Source organism: Dermacentor silvarum, chromosome 2 (assembly GCF_013339745.2).
Source record: "Dermacentor silvarum isolate Dsil-2018 chromosome 2, BIME_Dsil_1.4, whole genome shotgun sequence".
In the NCBI taxonomy this organism is placed as follows: Eukaryota; Metazoa; Arthropoda; class Arachnida; order Ixodida; family Ixodidae; genus Dermacentor; species Dermacentor silvarum.
In genome coordinates, this window is record NC_051155.1 from 210,471,838 (window position 1) to 210,493,340 (window position 21,503).

At 48.5% G+C, this 21,503-nt stretch overlaps 1 protein-coding gene across 2 annotated transcripts in view; it reads left to right on the forward strand.

Moving 5' to 3' along the window:
- The window catches only part of LOC119442529 (luciferin 4-monooxygenase), a 55,908-nt gene that overhangs the window by 23,046 nt on the left and 11,359 nt on the right, over positions 1–21,503 (forward strand). For both annotated transcript variants that reach the window (XM_049662218.1, XM_037707438.2), the window contains exons 6-8: positions 6,285–6,456; positions 18,937–19,221; positions 20,836–20,980. In XM_049662218.1, the coding sequence (XP_049518175.1) occupies positions 6,285–6,456; positions 18,937–19,221; positions 20,836–20,980 (602 nt within the window). The remainder of the gene's footprint in view (positions 1–6,284; positions 6,457–18,936; positions 19,222–20,835; positions 20,981–21,503) is intronic.

The following is a 21,503-nucleotide window of genomic DNA, read 5'->3' on the forward strand; positions in this document are numbered from 1 at the left end:
ATACACAGGTGCCGCCGCGCGCACGCTTTCATAAGTGCGGTCACATGACTGATGAACACGTGCCATATCTCGGAAGAGCGGGGAAATGCCCCTGCGCCGGCGTGCGCACGCTTTCATTAGCGCGGTCACATGACTCTGCTGAACACGTGCTCGGCGGAGCTATGACGTTAATGTACAGGCTCCTCTCTCGCGAGCATAGCCAAGCATAGCGCGCGCCGCGCGCTATGCCACGTCTCTCGGCGCTATGCTCGCGAGAGACGTGGCTCCTCCTCGCTCAACCAGTTTTAGCGTTGCACAACAGAATTTTGCCGAACTTAAACAGATCCGCCATTAAAAGTATTCGATTTGGTGTGCTTATGGCACTATTGGATTCGTATTCAACTTGTTCTCGAAAATTACTTTTCGCACATCCCTAGTTGTTTCATTTGAACCGCGCACATGGCGCGGCCGCGCACCGAAGCTAAGCGGCGCAGGCGCACAGGGGCTTGGAGGCGGTGCTTCGTGTCGTCTGCTAAAGTGCGCGAGCGCGCTTTGCTTTAGCAGACAACAGGCGGCACAAACACGGCTCGCTCGCGTGCTTTAGCAGACGCACGGCCGGGCTCGACTGGCGCGCGCGCTCGCTTCTTACGGCCTTCTCACCCGTCGGGGAAACAATGGGAGAGTTTCTCAGCACGTTTCGCCACCCGTCGGCGGTAGGGGCGCTGCGACCCTGACCCTGCTCTGCGTACATGCGCTTGCCTTCGCGCTCGCACGATCGTTTTGCCGCGCATTTTATTCGGTCCTCTGTCAGTGTCGTTCAGTATGAAGTAATTTGTGGGCTCCGCGCCCAGAAGGACACTAATAAAGTTCTTTATCCATCCATCCATCCATCCTGAAGACGGTCGTACAATGCCTTTAGTACGCGCGGCCACAGCCAAGACTTGGCGCCGTTCATTGCAGATCGGTATATAACTGCTGTGTGATGGTGTATTGCTGTCTTCCGTATTGCAAGTCGCGTTCCGGGAAAACACCCGGTGTTTCTTTTCACCAGTTCTCAAGCAATGAGTTTCCAGCCCTAGTTTCTAGCGCTTTTGGACACGATATTTGGACAAGATAGCATCAACTAATAAAGGGGAATTATAAGATGGACATAACAAAGATCATAGCCTTCTCCTCCGGATGCGCTACTCGGCAAATACATAATTTCACTATAACTCCTTTTTCCTCACGCAGCAACTCTTTTAAGTATTCTTTTTTTACGCGCACAGTAGTGGACTGGAACCAGCTAAAAAATGACGTCGTCTCTGCGCCAACATTAACTTCTTTTTTATCATGTTTACAGTGACATTATTTTGTTTGTGCCATGTTTGCAGTGACAGTGTTTTACCCTAGTTGTTTTCATTTCTTCCTGATACCCGTAGTTCGTGGCAGACCTAGATATAAATCGATGCTGTGGTGGCTGCGGCAAAAAGGACAGGTGCATGTACAGGGTCGTCCACTCTTAGTACGAACACGGCGCCGCGTGGCCGCGCTCCGCGGAGCGCCAGCGCACATGGCGCGGCCGCGCACCGAAGCTAAGCGGCGCAGGCGCACAGGGGCTTGGAGGCGGTGCTTCGTGTCGTCTGCTAAAGTGCGCGAGCGCGCTTTGCTTTAGCAGACAACAGGCGGCACAAACACGGCTCGCTCACGCGCTTTAGCAGACGACACGAAGCCCCGCCTCCAAGCCCCTGTGCGCTTGCGCCGCTTAGCTTCGATGCGCGGCAGCGCCATGTGCGCTGGCGCTCCGCGGAGCGCGGCCACGCGGCGCCGTGTTCGTACTAAGAGTGGACGACCCTGTACATGTTGTTGCAATGAAAAGGCACCACGTGTTTTCCACTATGGTTCTAAGTAGCAGATCAACCGTTCTAGCGTACGTGCGCTTGCGCGCGTGACCACTTGCGTGCATGCGTCTGGCACATGTTTTCGCGTGACACCTACTGGGGACGTATTTTTGGACGAAACTTCCGGCGCTACTATCCCTTTCGCGTGAGTAATGCTCAACCAGACAATCAGCCCACCCCGTTTTGCGCAATCGGTGAATCAGCGCGCACTCAAAGTGATATCTCTGAATGTTTCCGCCAGACGATACGTCCCCTGCAACTGGTTAGTGGAGCTCTTTCAATGACGATGATCGCTAATAGTATTTCATTCGAATTGAAATGACAACAGTCACCTAGGGCCCTATAACGTAAAACTATTCAATACTCATTTTATTCCAATCTCCTGATGTCAAATTTACGTAACCACCAAAGCAAGCTTCGGGCGGCGATCCGGAGCGTTGTTTAAACTGTCCAATTAAACGCCCTCCGCGGTTAGAAGAGGCCACATATGTTTGCTTACAAAGCGAATACCGTCGCCTACCTTTACATGATTTCCTTATCTAATTGGCTGAGGAGGGGCGAGTAGCGCGCACAACTGCGAAAGGGTTTCGGTGGTGCCAAGCCAGCGCAGGCAAAAAAAGTCGCAGTCTCACCCGAAAGGCGTAGCATCGATTGCGAAAGCAAATTAGTAGACAGCTATACTAAGTAAGGATAGTAGTTTTATCGCTTGTATAAAGTTGTAAATATTCGTTAACTAACTAAATAAATAAGCAGTGTGTCACGCGCGCACAGGTAAACATGAACACATCAAGCTCGATGACCGCGGAAACTCGTCAAAACGATGGAGTGAGAAAGCGCGCCAGCAGCAGCGGGCAAATTGACCTTCGCGCTGTCTCTCGTGTCGCTTCAACGCGAACGTCGAAAGCACAGCGCATACGAAGCTACCGGCACTCGGCGCATGCACTTTGTACCCATCGCAGATCGCTTTGAAGATGAGGCTCCCGCGGGCGCACACTTCGGCCACATAGCAGATCGCTTTCAAGATATGGTGCCCACGCGGCAACTCCGTCAGCAGCAACCGCAAGAGCAGAACGCACCCCCCCCCCCCCCCCCCCACGCCTACCGTCTCCGTCGCCTCCTCCCCGTGCCCCGCGAGCAAACGAAGAGCGCGCGCTTCCGGCCGTCTTCCTCTCTCGCGTAGGCGAGATTAAGCTGTGGTTGCCGGCTCACCCTCACACGCTTTCACTCGCACACACAGCGTACGTCGCGTGGCGACGGTTTTATCGCCGTTGGATTTTATACAGAACCTCACGGCGACGACGGCGACGATGACGGCGCCAGAAAAAAAGCGCTTGCCGTGTCCATATCGTTACTATCGCAAAAATAGACGACCAGATGAGGAGGGTGGTGCGGCGCCTGCGATTGGTCCACTTCCCATTGTTAAGGTTGCGGTGCCTGGTCCTAAAATCACGGCAGCGTGTAAAGGAGGGCTAAAAAAATGACGTTAAAACGGGTTCTCAGGGAAGAAAAGTTGGCATAGCGATGTCGTATACATGCCGAAAGGGCACGACAACGTTATATTGCGACACAAATAATTTATTATGCGGAAATAATCCATTTTCCCTGGCAACTCGGAGTAGCCAGTGCCAAAGCCATCAGTGTGGACATCCTTTATCCCCTTTAGAATGGGGCAGTCTCGGCTATTCCGAAAAACATTGTTTTGTTCGGCAGAGTGACGCATCTTAAAAAAAATGTGGTTGATCCCTCTTATATAGGAATCGGTATAGAACACGAAAGTGAAACGTGTCTTCACAGAAGTAGTGTAATGTTTATTGCACATTGATATATAATGTCTATTGGTGTTTTGTGGCTAAAGCGCCCTTAGGCGTTGATGCACCCACGCTGACGCCTGGTGGCACGTCTCCTCCATCACGACTACCAACGTCGATGACCATGAGCAACCGTCGTGCATATGGAAGCTGCACTACGCTGCACACGCTAGCACAACGCGAAAGACGAAGCACGTAACTGACACACTAATACAACGCGCAAGACAAAGCACGTAACTGAATCGTCACCGAGTCAAATCAGCGCGTACAGCGCGTCGTAATTGCAGCCTCCGCGATCAACTTCAGAAACATTTTCAGAGCTAATTGCGGAGGCCACGCTCCGCTGCACCTAGGTGGCGTTGATAGTGCTTCTTGATGCCAGCGTCCCTTCGAATGCTGGCATCGAGGCGTCGTAGCGCTGAGACCACCGAAGCGTTCACTGTCGGTGCGCGTGAGTGTCATAATGCAGTACTTCTCTTTTCTGCTCGTAGGCGGCGGCACCGCCCCGAGCAAGAGCGCGGGTACACGGAGAAGTGTTAGATATATAAGGCGCGTCTGTGTAGCTCTCTGCAAATGCGTTTGTGGCGCAATGGGTTAAACGCTCGGTGATCTATCGTCGCGGACCGAGAGGTCGTGGGTTCGATTTCCAAATTTTGCATGTTTGTGGAACTTTTTCTTCTGGTTTCTTTCTTTGTATTATGTTCTATGACGTCAGTGAAGTCTTGGTGGCCCCCCGCATAAAACACTTTCGTGTTAAAAGAATACACGTCACTTTTTACGTGGTTTCTTCACGCTATTTCGTGACGTCGTATGATGGACAGCCGAAGTGTGCGCAGCCCGAAAACATATTGACCACTCGCGGAAGGTTAATGGTGAGAATGCGTAGAATCGTAATTTTTTTTCTTTTCTTCTGTCTAATCACTCATAAACGGTGTGTGCACGTAATATCAGATGGGGAGTTTTCGTGGTTCACATGACGTCACCTGAGACAGGCGAAGTGCTAGGCTATTCATTCTGGCGTCCGCAGTCTGAATACACGTTTCGTCATATATGAGATTAAACATTTTAACACCATTAAAAGTACCAAAAGAAGGTTTTTGCAAGTTCGCACTCTCCGTTAAACCCATTTAGCACCCATCTATTTTGAACACCCCATAACAATGGTGTTTGCAAGAACATCACCACACTCTCAAAAGATTAACACCCATAAGGGTGTCCAATGGACGTTTTTTTAAATACTCGTCTACAATTACACATTTAGGCACCCTATATGCAAGATGTCTATGTGCACGTACCCTACAAGAAACGTGTTCTTACATTCCCTAACAGTACACTCACTTTCAACAGTAGCGTGTTCGCTACTGTTGAAACAAGTTCTTGCAGCTATAAGAATGTCAAACAGGTTTCATGAGTAACGAACGCAGTTGCTGCGATGCAAGAAGCCATCTCATATGAGGTTTAATGGTCAAGACATGAGGCAGCTCGAGTTTCTGGACAATTTGTATGTGCAGATACCAATATTTGAAGAGCTCCAAAGGGGGTGCCCTGTGGTGAAGTGGGTAGAGTGTTCCAATGGTTCCCGTCTGGTGACAAACTGATTTTACACCCTTAAGGCTGTGTAAAATGTTTCGTATGCTGAAACGGCCATTTGGCCGCTAATGGTCTGTATATGCTTGGACATGGTTGACACAGCGTGTCATATGGCCACATGGCGGTGCCTGTGTATATATTAAAATGAACATCTTCCAGTCGGGCACACCGCGATTTATCACAAAGAGCTTGCGTTTATAACGCGCAAACCTCCAAGATCATGGCAGGGAGCAGGCACTTTCACGTTTCTGTTTGTGAGTGTCAAGAGAAAGCTTTACCTCATCAGCTGCCATCTAAATACAAGCCATATACTCCACCTATTTTGATTAGCTTCCTTGGATTTAAAATAAAGAGCAAAATGTAGTGACTGTATGGAGCATATTTTTATTTAGGCCGTCGATTTTTAATTACCCATTGATAAAAATTCCTAAATAAAAAAATAAATAAAAAAACGAGACTATTAAGTTTACAACTCAATAATGAAAACGATATCGCATTTGTAAACTGCCCATGGTAATAATCAAAAGCGAACACGTACAATTGATGTATTATACATCGCTTGGAAATGAACCTCTCATCTGTGGGTAGGACCCATGCAAAAGCCCTTGTAAACATTGTAACATGTTTGCGTAAGCTGTAAATTGATAAATAGAATTTGTCTGCTTCAGATGCTCTAACGTATGTCGTTTACGACCCTACGATGTGTGTTTTTGGTGCAGAGTTATGGATTTCTTAACTTCGGACCAATTTTTTTATTTACCAATTACTTGGCAAATTGATAAAAAAAACAATTTAGGCCCGTAATCACAACTCTACTTCATAGTTAATAGAATGTAATTTTATCTTTCGAATGCAACAAAATTTATTGAGATCAGTGCAGCCATTGTCTTAATAAAGCATTTCTTCATTTTACAAGTATTGGAATACGTGGCGTCGGTCCCGAGCTAAAGCTTCGCCTTAAGAAATGTCCTTTGCCGTGCGAATGCGTGTGATTCTGATGTCCTGTAACGTGTTTGTGCCATTGCAGCGCTGTCCAACTTCTTACCCCCAAGGACGTATTTCTCGGCGACAGCAACATCTCCTGTATATGGCTGTTCACCATCTGGTTATTGGCACTGCACGTAGGATCTACAATTGTTGTCAGTAAGGCCTGCGGAACCGTCCCCGAAGATGCCATCGAGGCATTCAAGCACTGCGAGGTATTTTCTGCGTTTTCACATTTCTTTTTATGTGAACTTCAGTGTCGGATGAATTAGGCTGATTAATGGCTGGTTATTTTACCACTTCCTTTAGTGACTGGCCGAAGCACAAACACGGGATAATCAAAATCACAGTTAAAGGAAGAGGGCAATGGATTCCGCTACTGATTTGTAAATGTTACAAGCATTGCACAAGAACGTATAAGCTAATGCCACCAAGTGACGATTGATTTATGAGAAATTATATTGGGAATGTTGCCAACAGGCATGTCGGCGGCCTCTGCACAAAGTTAAAATCTTGCCCAGCGCTGTTTGCTCGGCATATATATGAAAATGAATTACAATAGAGTAAAGATAACACATAACAATTTGTTGCAAGCACGAAATACCGCAAGTGAGAAAAAAATAACAGGCAATATTTCAGAAACAGGACGATTATGTAATTCTGACGGTATAAGAAATCGTCAGGCTTGTCCGTCAGTGTGTAACCACAACAGAACATGAAGCAAGATCATTTGAGGAGTGTTCGAATAGCGAACTTTGCGAAACTAATAAAATACAAATATTCGATAAAACCAACCTCCAGATATGAAATAGAATATTGAACATTATCTCAATTCTATTCAAAGAGTAATATAAAGTTGGTGCACAGTCTGGTTGGTTAAAAATTGAACTTTCTTGCACTATTTGATGGATGCGTGTACTCCGTCGTTCGTCGAAATGTTTCAGCGGATGGAAACTTCCCTGTCGCAAAAGCTACAACAACAGCTGCAGCTGCAGGAACAGTGTCAGATGCAGCAGCTTCAACTTTTCCTCCACGAAAATCTTCAGAAACAGCTTCTCGTGTTCCGCGAGCAGCTAGCGGACAATCTTCCGGTTAAAGGAAATAAAAGAAACAAGCCGAAAGCGAACTCAAGCGTCGAGGACCTGGGTAGGTCCATGGAGGACGCACCATTACCCCACGATGGCTAGTAAGCGCAATAATCACGCGCAAGAACTCCATGCATGGCAGTGGAATTCCAGGAACTTCCTATTAAAAAAAAACACCGCCCAAGCACTCCGTACAGATGGTTAACCAGCGAAGCTGAAACGTGCGGCCCCGGTGTTTAGCAGTGGCTTAATCCCGACGATATATTGAAGCGTTTCTCAATTATTGGTTACGTGTTGTGTTTCTAGTAGAACGCAAGCGCCAATGACGGGCGGATGCTGCTAACCACGACGCCGAGCTAACTCGAGATATCGAACGCTTGCGACAACGTCGAGCCGAGGAGGCGGCGGTTGCGGGCAGAGCAGCGTCATTGAGGGAATGGCGGGAAGGCATTCACTAACGACGTCATTAATGGCGCTGCCAATGGCGCGCGCGCTTGGGTGCGACGTAGAGAACGACGTAACTGACGGCGCAGACAATGGAGACGTTTAGCGAAACATTGGACGAACGGTTTTTCGTTTCGCCTAGCCATATACAACTTTCGCTGTAAAAAACACACGCTACAACAATACATACAAACGGCAACAACCCCCTCGTAGGTTATCGCATTACAGGAAACAGGTATGAGGCCCACCATGTCCGGATATGAAACGTATATGGCGAAGACAGATACACGGGTAGCAGGGCTTGTATCCCGCAGGCTGACTGCAATAGACCACACACTGGATGGTAGCGAGATTGACCACGTATTTGTAAAAATACTGCCGGCAGAAAGGAAAACTCGCAGCGTCTTTGTCCTAAACATATACAGCCCACTAAAAAAGCTTGGTGAAAATTTTGATTACTTCATCAAATCGGCGCTCAAGGAGGCCAGAAAGAACACGCTACTTGTTCTAGGCGGCTTCAACGCGACGCATCCGACTTGGGGTTACAACCTCACTTCAAAGAAAAGAAACGCCGTTCACTCGCTCAATCAAAAAACACGCACTAGCACCCCTCACAGACCCAAACTTTCCGACTAGAGCGGTGAACAGTGTATCAAGGGACACGTGCCCGGACCTTAACCATGATCAAGCACCACGAAAAGGCCACATGGAGAAATACGGAAGAAACGCTGGGTAACGACCACCACATCCTTGAGGTTGCCATTTCGCTTAAGCATACACGCGAACGCATCAATCAGATCATATTGACGGATTGGACGGCATTTCGGAAACCGAGAGTGCAACAAAATAAAGAAAAGGAGGATATCACATCGCTTCAACGATGACGAGTGAGCTCAAAGAGTCGATAAGACAACACTCGAAGCGGATGCAACTCACTACGGAAAATCCGGTGGTGGACCCGCATCTCGTGCATATGTGGGATGCTCGTAGATGCCTTTTGAAGTGATGGCGCACACAAAAACATAATAGAAAACTAAAATTGCACATAGCGGCCCTTACACAACAGGCGGAAGAATACGCTACTGTCTTGGTGCGCCAAAATTGGCAACAAATGTGCGCCAGCCTGAGCGGAAAGCTCAGCTCGTCCAAAACGTAGTCAATCCTAAAACACCTACTGGGCCCAACCAAAGCGACCAGTTGCGCGGGAAATTAAAAAATTAAATAAATTATGAGGTTTAACATGCCAAAACCACGTTCTGATTATGAGGAACGCCGTAGTGGGAGACTCCGGAAATTTGGACCACCTGGGGTTCTTTAACGTGCACCTAAATCTATAGTCGCGCGGCAATTCTGCGTGTATTCGCGGGCTCCTTTCACACTCGGAAAAACACATTTATGTAACACGTATTGAGCAACAGACAGCTGTATTGGGAGTTTTTCATGTTGCTCTACAATTTTCTCATTGACACTTTGATAATTAGGGCAATACTTCTCAAGTTAGATAATTATTTAGAATTAACTAATTAAATCTCAGTAACGAAAAAATTACTGGCGGCTACTCCACTGTACTGGAATCAATACGCACTAGGTTTGCTTCGTGTAACGCCGTTCCTCTTTTTCTCTTTTTTAATCGTGCTGCGTGATAGCTGGGACACCCTGTATACCAAACTGTAGTAGGAAGCCAATTCAAGACCTTGATCGCCCATTTGAAGCGCCGGAAGTCTGGACATCTGGACATCTCTTCACTCCCTAACTCGAAACAGAACACCCGGACAAGACGGGATCACAAATAAAATCCTCAGAAGCCTGGACGACGACTCGATAGAATCCCTAACAACTTTCTTTAATACCCATTGGGAAGCGGGAACACTACCAAAGAAATTGAAGCACCCGCACATATTACTTATACCAAAACTGGGCAAGCCTCAAGGCTTCACCATGCGACCCATTTCCCTGACGTCGTGTCTGGGGAAACTTTTCGAAAACGCGGTGCTCAATCGCCTGAAGCCTCCCGTGGATGACACGGACCTCTTTCCTGACACGATGTACGGCTTCAGGCCGCATTTATCGACTCAAGACGTACTACACCAATTGAAGGAAGAAGTACTGGACCATAGCACCAGACGTGCAAAATGCATACTCGCACTGGAGCTGAAAGGAGCATTTGACAACGCAGTTCATGAGGCCATCCTAAACAACTTATCGCAACTAAATTGCGGCGAACGAATCTACAACTACATTCTAGCATTGTTAACGGACCGCACGGCAACGGTAGGTGTGGATACTCTGAGAACAAAAGAGAAAAAGGTTCCAAATAGAGGCACTCCTCAGGGATCAGTCTTATCACCTTTTCTCTTCAACGTCACCATTAAAAACCTCCCAGAGCATGTAGAGAAGATTCCGCACCTTCGTTACGCAGTATATGCGGACGACATTACTATTTATTTATTTATTTATTTTATTTATTTATTTATTTATTTATTTATTTATTTATTTATTTCACATACCCTCAAGCGCGAAGGCATTATAGAGGGGAGTGGGGTACATGCGCAAAACAATAACAATGATTACTACAAATCTATATAATGTAAGCGACATGTGCAGTGAACGTCATCATTAAGAAATCAACAAGAATAGTATGACACTCAAATTATATAAACCTAGCGACATCTGAAGTGGACAAAAAGAAAATACGGCGCGACAGCGCTTGCGCAATTACAGCGCACGTGGTCATGTGCATGGTTACAGTTGAAATAAAGCAAACAAGGTTTGCTGCGGGATACATTTGGACAGCTCGAGCCTCGGATGGAGAACAGCAGGATGCCCTACGAGCGGCGGTAGGCGCTGTCACCGAATACACCGAAGAGTGCAGCCTGGAATGCACCCCTGAAAAATCCGAGCTCCTCGTCCTCAAAAAGAAGTCCAGAAGAAAAAGCACTGGTAGAGAGGCCATAGAAATATATCTAAACCAAAAACCTATACCCATAGTCCAAACACTCCGCATATTAGGCGTTTACATGCAAGGTAATGGTCGCAATAACCACACTATAAACGCACTAAGACAAACTGCCTACAGCGTAGCTCGTATGCTCAATAGAGTCGCCAGTGGCAGACATGGCATGTAGGAAGAAGACCTACTACGCTTGACTCCGGCTCTTATTGTCAGTATAGTCATGTACGCGACATCTTATCTCAACCTAACATCAACCTAAATAAACGTGTTAATGCAGAAAGCGCACAAACAAGCCCTGGGCCTTACTCCAGTCACCGGAACAACGAAACTTCTATCCCTGGGCATCCACAACACCTTAGAAAAAATAACTGAAGCACACCGACATGCTAAAATCACACGCCTAAACCTCACTAGAACAGGCAATAACCTCACTCGAAGGTTGCAATACCCCATGACGACAACCAACAGTCAACAAGTACTCCTGAAGTCCCTACATGAGCAAATAATTCCCTATTCCGCGTAACATGCGCCCGGAATATCCCTTGGGCAGAAGAAAAGCACGAGCCAAAACAATAGAAATAAGATACGGCACTCTATCCACTGCTCGCAGAACAGATGTGGCCATGTATTCGAATGGGGAGGGCAGGACACAGATAGCAGGAACTGTTATCCGCCTCCGTTCGTACGCAGAACGTTGCCGCAGCCAGAAGAGGCCGCCCCTGCCCTCGCCATCTCGGCATAAAGTCAGGATGATGAAATATATATTCTTACAGATTGTCAATCAGCATGTCGAGCCTACGCGAACGGCCATTTACATAAAGTAGCATGCCATATTCTCAACCGCCTCAACGAAATACCCCGCACCACGATAATCTGGACACCGGCCGTCACGAAGCCGTCAGCGGAGACCATCGTACACACACAATAGCCCGAGGTTACTGCAACCGGGCACTGCAAGAGACGCCAGAAGACCCCAGTCCGCACTTACTACAGACTTACTATGAGATACTTCAGCACTACCGCCTTTCGAGAAGAACGATGCCACCACCGTACCCATCTCTGACTAGAGCAGAAGCCACGGCCTGGATACAACTCCAGACCAACACTATCCTCACCTCACGCTCCTCCACGTTATGTACCACACTCTTTCTCAGCCCCTTTGTCCTTTCTGTAGAGAGCGGGCTACCCTCTACCATACCACATGGGCATGCCGAAAGATTCTCAAACACTCCCACAACCGAAGCGCAACGCACGAGCAGTGGGAGATAGTGCTGACCAGCTCGGCACTGGAGGATCAGCGAAAGCTGATCGCCAGAGCCCAAAGTGCTGCCACCGCCGCTGGGGGCCTGGACTGAAGGCTCCACCCACCACAGGGATCCACCCTTCTCCGTGCCCCATCAAAATAAGGTTTTCTCTCCCCCCCCCTCTCTCTCTCTATCTCAAGTAAATAATTCATTTTTTGAAGGTAAATAAATACAGCAACAATAGCAATTTTTACAGAGTACCTGTATATGGCTAGCCAATTTTTTCGTCCGTCGCCTGTAAGCAGAAACTATCATCACCGGCAATGGCTCGAGCGTCGTCGTCTTCTTCCACAGCTGGCTCGTTCGCGCCACTCGGCGCAACCGTGCGAACGCGCTCATGCTACTAATCCCGCGTTCGTCGTCGTCGTCTGCTTCCCCAGCTGGCTCCGTTGCCGCTCATCATGCGAGCGTAGAATTTCACTTCTCTTCTGTCATCATAATGGGGAGGCCACGTTTACGTGGGTATGAGCATTGCTTAAAGGGGTATGAGCCATTTATTGTCCTACGTAACATACATATTTAATTTTGAAGCAATTTAATTTTGAAGAATCGCAAGCGGCAATGGCGATAACGGCGGACTGCGGGCATACCGTCAGTGATGTCGTTTTCTCCGTCACAGCCAAACATGTGTGTAACCTCATTAAGAAGCACAAAGATGTAACCAATAATTGAGGAAGACTGTATTCTACCGTCTGGATTAACCCTGTGATAAACACCGGGGGCACACGTTTCAGCTTCGCTAGTTGGCGATCTGTACGGAGTGCTTGGGCTGTAATTTTATGTTGTTTGTGTGGGTTGTGTTATTAACAGCGAAGCTGTTTAAGCCAGCCGTAATTTGTGGTGGGTGCCAAGAAACTACCACGCCGTTGCAGAACGCTGGAACAACACACACCCTTCAAAAACTAAAGGCGGTCACAGGAAATGTTGCCAGGATGATACGGAGAGTGCCAAGAAGCAGAGATGGCCTAACTGAAGGAGAGACCATCAGCCCGGTCCACGCATTCGTAATCTGCTGGATCACATACGCTCTTCCGTATCAGGCCTTGACGAACCAAGAGATAATACAAGCAAACACGATAACCAGAAAAGCCTTCAAAGCCGCCCTTGGTCTTCCCGAATGCGCTAGCACAGATAGATTCGAGGGACTAGGCCTGCAGAATACTTTTGACGAGTACGCAGTCGCGACGTTATATGCTCAGAAAGAACGACTTCGTTCTTAACTCAGGGCAGGGAAGTATTGGCGAGGTTAGGCTTTACACTGAGGCCCCAGTATTGCGGAGAGGAGACGGCACAGATAGACCACAATGTTTGATCGCACATCGCGGTGGCCCCAATTCCCAAGAACATGCACCCCAAGTACCATCCCGAACGACGTAGAGCAAGGGAAAAGACTCTTCACAAACGTTTCGGCATGGGACCGGGAATGTATTACACGGATGCTAGTCGAACCAGCTCCGACACGTTCACCGTAGTCTCTACGTGTCAGAACAACGTTACAACGGCATCCTTCAAAACCTCCTCGGCATGCGTGGCAGAGGCTGCAGCCATCGCCTTGGCCATTCAGGACGCCGAGTGCCAAACCAATTCGGATGTCATATTACCCGACTCACAAGCAGCTTGCCGCCTGTTTCTAAAAGGGACGGCACCCGAGTCAATAATCAAAATTTTGGGCAATCGACTAGAAGGGCACCACACTATCATATGGTGTCCAGCACACGAGCGACTGGCAGGGAACGCGAGGGCAGACCGTATTGCTCGAGGATTATACGTCCGAGCAACGGCAGGGCCCAGCGATGACCTTCCACCGAATTCTCGTGACATCCTTTTACAGCAAAGACAGCAGCGGAGACGTTTTGGACATCCTCACTCGAATTTGAACAGCCAAAAGGAGAGGGACTGGCGTCGTATTCAGACGAATACATACCCCAACCTTCACCACCTACACAGAATACACCCCACGAGGTTCATTGACGAGTGCCCGTGGTGCACAGAAATACCCTCACTAAAACACATCACATGGGAGTGTCCCAAGAGGCCTCCGCACAAAGACAGCCCAATAATACTGAAACATCCACTCATGAGGAATAGGCAGTGGGAGGCATGGCTTGCGGACGAGGGCCGGGAGAGCCAGTTGGCTCTTCTGGACCAAGCCCAGCGAGCCGCTCGTGCCAGTGGAGCCCTGGAATATAGGGGCCCCAACCAGTGTGCTTTCTTTTATTTATTTATTTATTTTCAATAATTTTTTACTCACTCACTTGCCATAGCAACCCAAAGCAGGAGGAGAAGACCACGTGCATGCGCACGCGGTCTCCTTGCCAGCTCCCTGCCTTCCCCACCCCCGCCACTCATCTCCCCACGGCGCGCTACGCCAGGAGAAAAAAAAAAAAAAGGCGAAAGCTTGCATTAGGCCGCGCAAAGCTCAAGACACAGCAAAGCTGGCCGAGTGATATCGAGCGGCTAGCCTCCAACGCGTTTGGCGTCGGTAAGCAGCAGCGTTCTTGGCACTACATGTACCAAACTTAGCCTGCCTGCGTTTGTGGCATGCCAGGAGCGCTGTCGCTCGTAGGCGCCGTCGCGTCCAGCACTAGTCACGTGAAATGTCGCGAGAGGGAAGGTACCTCCGAAAATGATCACTCGAGAATACTTTCCTACATGCGTAGTTAAGTTAAACAAAGTTAAGACCTAGCTGCAACCAAGTTAATACCTAGCAGTAGCAGCCAGTAAGTTTCGCTGTGCCTAAGCTTTGCGCGACCGAGCGCAAACTTGCCCGTACTTAACTTGCTAACTTGTCATGTGTGCTTAACTTGGCACACATGACAAGATTTGCGACGATCTCATTTCACGTGGTCTCCGACGAGGTGCTCCTGGGCCCACGGGGCACGCCGCAAGGCTCGGTCATTTCGCCCGCGCTCTTCAACATCTGCATGGTCGGCCTCTCGAGGAAGCTGGCCCAAGTTGAAGGTATCAAACACACCATCTACGCCGACGACATCACGATGTGGTGCACCGGTGGCAGCGAAGGGCAAGTGGAAAGCGCCATGCAAGAGGCTGTAGACGTCACAGAGCATTACTTGCTACCCACCGGACTCAGGTGTTCCCCGACAAAATCCGAGCTTCTGCTTTACAGAAAAGAAAGAGGGGGTAGACCCAAGGGATGGAAACCGGTCTCCGAAAGTGACATTCACCTGTTCTCTCGGAGCGGCGACCCGATACCCAGGGTCGACACCATCAGAGTTCTGGGTATGTTCATTGAATCGGGTGGCGGCAACGGTACTGCGTTGCGCAAAATCATTGCGAAGACCGACAACGCTTTTCGCCTCGTGCGAAGGGTGACGAACAGACGTCGTGGCCTCAAGGAGGACAACCTGCTCCGGCTCATCAATGCCTTTGTGCTGTGTCACTTCACCTACACGGTGGCCATGCACAACTGGCTCAGAGCCGAGCGGGACAAGCTCAATGCCCTCATTAGAAAAATTGTCAAGAAAGCCCTCGGGCTGCCCGTCAGAACGCATACAGAGGACCTCCTCCGGCTCGGCATACACAACACCATGGAGGAGATAGCCGAGGCTCAGGAACGGGCCCAGCTAACTCGGCTATCCACCACGCCGGCCGGCAGGCGGATCCTTGAGGAGATCGGACTCACCCCCACCAAGAACTTGGCTAGCAATGCCCAGATCCCCAGAGAAATAGGGGAGAAGCTCGTCGTCGCCCCGTTGCCCCGCAACGTTCATCCCGTGCACAACGCAGGTCGTCGCAAGGCTAGAGCGTCCACGATATTAAAACAAATCTGCAAGGACAATATTGAAGCAAGCTTCGTTGATGCCGCCGTACCGAGACGGCAAGGCTTTTGCGGTTTCCGTCGTGGACACCTTGGGCAAAGTCATCAACTGTGCCTCAGTTCGGACGACGGAACCCGAGGTGGCCGAGCAGGTTGCCATTGCACTCGCCATGCAAGACGGTCGGAGAGACAGGGTGTATAGCGATTCGAAAGTGGCCGTCAGGGCATTCCAGAAAGGCCGGGTAGCCCGGCAGGTAGTTCAAATTCTTAAATGCACCAAACAAGGCGACAGCTCCACACACTCCATCCTTTGGTTCCCTGCCCACGTCGGGGTGGTCGAGGGGGTTCCTCTGAACCTCAACGAGTCTGCCCACGAGGCTGCGCGTGGCTTTACCGACCGCGCTGCCCTCGGATCGGACGACTCTCCCTCCGACCACAGGGACACGCCTATCACGCACAATGAAGTAACTAAATTCTTTTACTTAACGAGAAGGGTCTTCCCGCCGCCTCATTCTAAGCTAAACAGGCCGCAGGCGGTCACTCTCAGACTCCTGCAAACTAACTCCTACCCAAATCCGGTGTCTCTTAACAGCATATATCCTGATATTTATCCGAATTGTTGTTGCGCGGCCTGTGGTGAGGCTGCTACTTTGGCTCACATGCTCTGGGAGTGCGAGTCGTTGGGCCCGAAGTTCAGCAAGGAAGAGTGGGACGCACTCTTGCGAAGTCCCCTCTTTGAAGACCAAATCCTGGCTGTCCAGCGCGCCCGTGATCGGGCTGGCAGGCTAGACCTGTCAGTCCCGTCGTGGGATTAGCCGGGTGCGCGTTTTATCGCGTTTTGCTGGACCCAATAAAAGTTTATTCACTCACTCACTCACTCATTTCACGTGCTCCATCTTTCATCCAGCGGCTGTGGCACAGCAGTGCGTTGCGTTGGTATCGCGTTTTCGATAGGCGAGTGCTCCATATAGACAGGAGCGACGAGCGGTTGCCTAGCCAAGCGGAGGCACCATGAACGCTGTGGAAGCTATACACAAGATGTTCGTTCCCCAAAGTATAACACTACACGCGTTCCGGGTTTGCTTCGCGGCATGTTCCGTCAATGCCAAACCAAGGAGGTTACAAAGAATTCAGTGGTGACTGAGCGGTAAATGCGATAAAAATTGTCGCAGTTTCACCCGAAAAGTGAAGAATCAATTGCGATAGCAAATTAGTAGAGAGCTATACGTAGTAAGGATAGTAGTTTTATCAGCTGTATAAACTTGGACATGCAGCAGCACCAGCAACGCGCAGAACTGTTGTCGACGCCGTCGGCGTTTTATCCGCGTTCGCACCGAACGCGCATGGCGTTGGTGACTGTTGCCGGTGCCTCTGGGGACGGCTCGGAGGTTTTCAACGAGATCAGAATGGGACACTCGTCGAGCAGCGTCGGAAATCTTACCTACCATCTCGCCTCGCGACGTTATACGCATTTGGTGCCGCAGCTAAACGTCGCCTCCCCTCCCTCCCTACCATCCCCCCATGGCATTTCGTGCCACGGAAGAAGTCGCGTTTGCTTTCTATATATGGTGATTGTAAAAGAGGAAAGAGACACAGCCCTTCCGGGAGCACGGCGCAGAACGCGCGTTTGCTCTCCGCCGTGTGTTCGCTCCCCGTGAAAGCGTGCGTCCCTCGCGCCCTTTCACTCGCACATACAGCGTGCGAAGCGAGGCGACGATTTCATCGCCGTTGACGTCATACGGAACCTCACGGCAACAGCGACGGCGACGACGACGCCAACGGCAGAAATCCGCTTTGGAGTGTCCATATAATTGCTATCGCAATAAAATGCATTAGCATTACGTCGCACCTCAAAGAGGTGCGATTCCTGGCTTAAACCGGATCCACGGTTTAAACCGCGTTCACCACAGCCACTCGACACACCTCTTGCTTCTTCGACCACCGTAAGTTAAGCGCGCACGCGTGCGCACGCACGCTGGCACGCTCGCTGGCACGCTCGCTCGCTCGCTCGCACGCACGCACGCACGCACGCACGCACGCACGCACGCACGCACGCACGCACGCACGCACGCACACACACACACACACACACACACACACACACACACACACACACACACACACACACACACACACACACACACACACACACACACACACACACACACACACACACACACACATTCATTCTGATAAGGATAATATCCCTTATAAGAGTTCATAAGGGTCGGACCATGTCCGATAAGCTTGGCAAGGACAGATAAGAGATGATAGGGATCCATTTGACTGCGATAAGGTTGATACCGACCGGTAAGGGCTGATAAGGCTCGGATCGAGTTCGTTAGAGGTTCGTTAGATGACGACCGATGAGGGTTGATAAGGGTTTATACTTGTCGAAAAAAAAAAGAACGCCCGTATAGTGTGCATTGAGAAGGAGTAGATTTTAATGAAGAGGAATGGTAAGCGGCAGTGGGAGATATAGGGAGTAGTAGATGGCGGGCGATTACTGTGCATTGCATACACGTTGAAGAACTCCAGGTGGTCAAAATTATTCCGGAGTCTCCCATACGACGTGTCTAATAATGAGATCGTGGGTCTGGCAAGTACAACTTTAAAACAATATTAAAAAAAATCTTCTTCAATGTTCTCGCTTATTTTATACATAAAGATTCTTCCCTAACCATATTGCAAGCATCCGATTCGCCGTGAATCGCGGGACCGCCGAGACATTCGCAGCATAGTCACCATAAGAAAGCTATCGCTGACTTTGACAATCATTTGCGATGGTTCCTACCAGAATGTTTCGTGATAGTAATACGCAAATTAATATGAAGCAAATACCGTGTCAATTCCGCATCATCCCTGTACGAATAATGCTGAAAACGTGGTGTTCCTTCCCCAGGGTTGTACACTGAAGTAGTTAGCTTCAAGGCTAATAGCGCATTTTAGTTAAATAAAAAAACTTAATCTTTGGTTGTCCTAAAATCACTGATGTTCGCCGACACGAATATCGTGTCGCAAAAAAGAAATTGGGACGGCTTTAATTATCTCTAATGAAATGCTTTCATACGTAAATAGTCTAAAGTCTCTTCGCAGAAGCACCCAGCAGTGCATTTCCTTATTTCTTCCAGGCAGTGACTATGTACACCTTTCCTTTAAAAATGAGAAGAATACTGGATGCCATGAAAGCGTCCGAAGACTTGGCAATCACGCTGACCAAGTGCCTGAGAAAACTATTGCTAGTCGGTACATCCACACCTCCAGCTCTGGCTGAAGAGCTCGTCAACACCTTCAAACTGGACGAGCTTCGCAGCGGCTACGGCATGGCTGAGGGTGGAGGTTGTCTCACAACTCCTCCCAGCGGAGAGGTGTCCGGTACGAACCAAGGCTTCCCCTTTTCTTCAACTAAGATGAAGGTATAGTAACCTTGGACCAACGTAGGTCTTTCGTTTTCTTTTTTTTTCCTTTTGTTTCATGCACATCACTGGAATGCTTGACATAGATCAGAGCTTCTATGCACCATATATGTATTACGAAAGGCGACTGAAGACTCTCACATTACTGGAAATCTAAATCTGACAGCAGCTGCAGTAGCCTGTATGTTTCTTGAGTACGCAGCGCATTGTAAGAACAGAACGAAGACAAAAATTGGCGCGTTACGGTCACGGGCCCGCCTCGTTTATTATCTCTATGATGTCATTTAGTTGCATTAAATGAATGAATAAGTATCATCATCATCATTATTAGCATATATTTATTCCGGAAATCTAATTTGCAGGCGCAAATGGGAATCAGCTAGCGCAAGACAGAGTGGAGCTCGCTGGGAGAGCCCTTCGTTCTTCATTGGACATAAATCTAGACTGATCAATAAGTATATCAAGACATAAAACCTGTATATCTAACATTGGCTGAAATGTATACCTCTATATATCTCTATAAAACACAGACTTCTTAATGGAATGATATTCAATACATGTTTTTGAATTTCTAATTTGTTTATTTTTTTATCATTATTTGACGTATACCCGATTATTGCGCAAATGGTTACGTGCTTATTCTTGGCATATCTCCCAGAATGGAAATGCGCCACTGTGAAGGAATAGGGGTAGAAGCATTAAATATATTTACATACGTGTCGTACTTATCTCTGCATACACCTCTCCTCAGCGTTTTTCACTCGTTAAACATCAGACACTGACTACGTCTTCATGACTTAGCCGCGTCCACGTATCACACTGTGAATCCTCATCCAAAACATATACATTGCATATTATTAAATTTGTGACATGTGCAGTGCATAGACATTGCATCATATTACATAAGATTTCTTTAAGCAACTTATTATTTTCTCTGTAAGTGACTTGGAGGGACCAGAAGCGTACTTCTTTCAACCTCTTCAGTTGTACACCATTTAACACTGCCTACCTGCCTAAGTGAATGTTACAGATGTGCAGCTCAGCACAAGCATGTTATGCGTGCATTAGCTTCTTTTGATTAAAATTAACAGCGTGACTTAAGACTCGCTTTTGTAAGAAAAACAGACGTCTGAGCGTGGATATTAGCGCTAAATTCTAGATACAAAGTTCCCTTATAAATTGAGTAAAACGCGTAACAAATGGAATTTCTTCGAGACATTGGTCTCAGCGAGATGATCTCGTTATAGTTTTGAATCTGCCCGAGCGTGTCTGTGGGAGTACGGTGTGTCCAGTGTCTATCACTTCACTTGTCATCGTATTCATATGGAGTAGTAGTATGGAGTAGTATTCATGGAATATCGAGCCCCACTGCCAGGCATGCTTATCGCGAATAAAGCAACACTATCTATGTTACATCCTTCGCAATCAATTGTCCTTCGCATCAATGGCGGCGAAAATTCGAATTGGGGTAATGAATTAAGTAACTACATAAATCTCTCGCCAAATATTGCAGCGCGTGAACTTTTTTAAAACACCCAGTGAGTCGCTGGACTTTGCATGTGCTGGATAAATACTTGCTACATTAGTTTTTTTGATCCACTGCTTGATCACCAGGTAATCGACGTAGACACTGGCAAGGTACTGGGGCCTCTGCAACGCGGGGAGCTGCTCTTCAACACGCCGTACGCACCGACTTGTTACTGCGGAGATACGGAGGTTGCGGACGACCGTACGGATGAACATGGTTGGATTCACAGCGGTAAGGAGAAGAGAGGCAGTCAGTTGAACATAATGCAAATCCTGCGTAGAAAAGTGCTTCTGATTCTGCTTTTTGTCGTGTTAGTACATTTCTACACCTCAAAATGCATCAAAGCTTCTGTATTGTTACGGGGAAAGAGGTTTAAAATATATTTACAAGATATTTACAATGCGGCTACTGGCACACAAAACATACAAGATGGCAAAACCAGTTCACGTGACATCAGAGAGCGTCGTCGTCTTTCGTACTGCCCACAGATTCGTCTCGAGCAGCGCTTGGTAACATGACCCCCGGAGGCGAAGGCGCCGTCCCGGTGCTGGCGAGATCGTCCGAGTTGTATCGCTTGTATCGCTTGAGGCGGGTGACGTGTACGACATCGGTGGAAGGTCGAGACGTGGTGGAATCGAGGGGCGTAATTTCATATGTGACGTCGGTCATTTGGCGCAAGACCCGGTACGGGCCAGAGTAAGGCGAAATCAACTTTTCGCAAAGGCCAACTCGCTGTGACGGTGTCCAAAGAAGG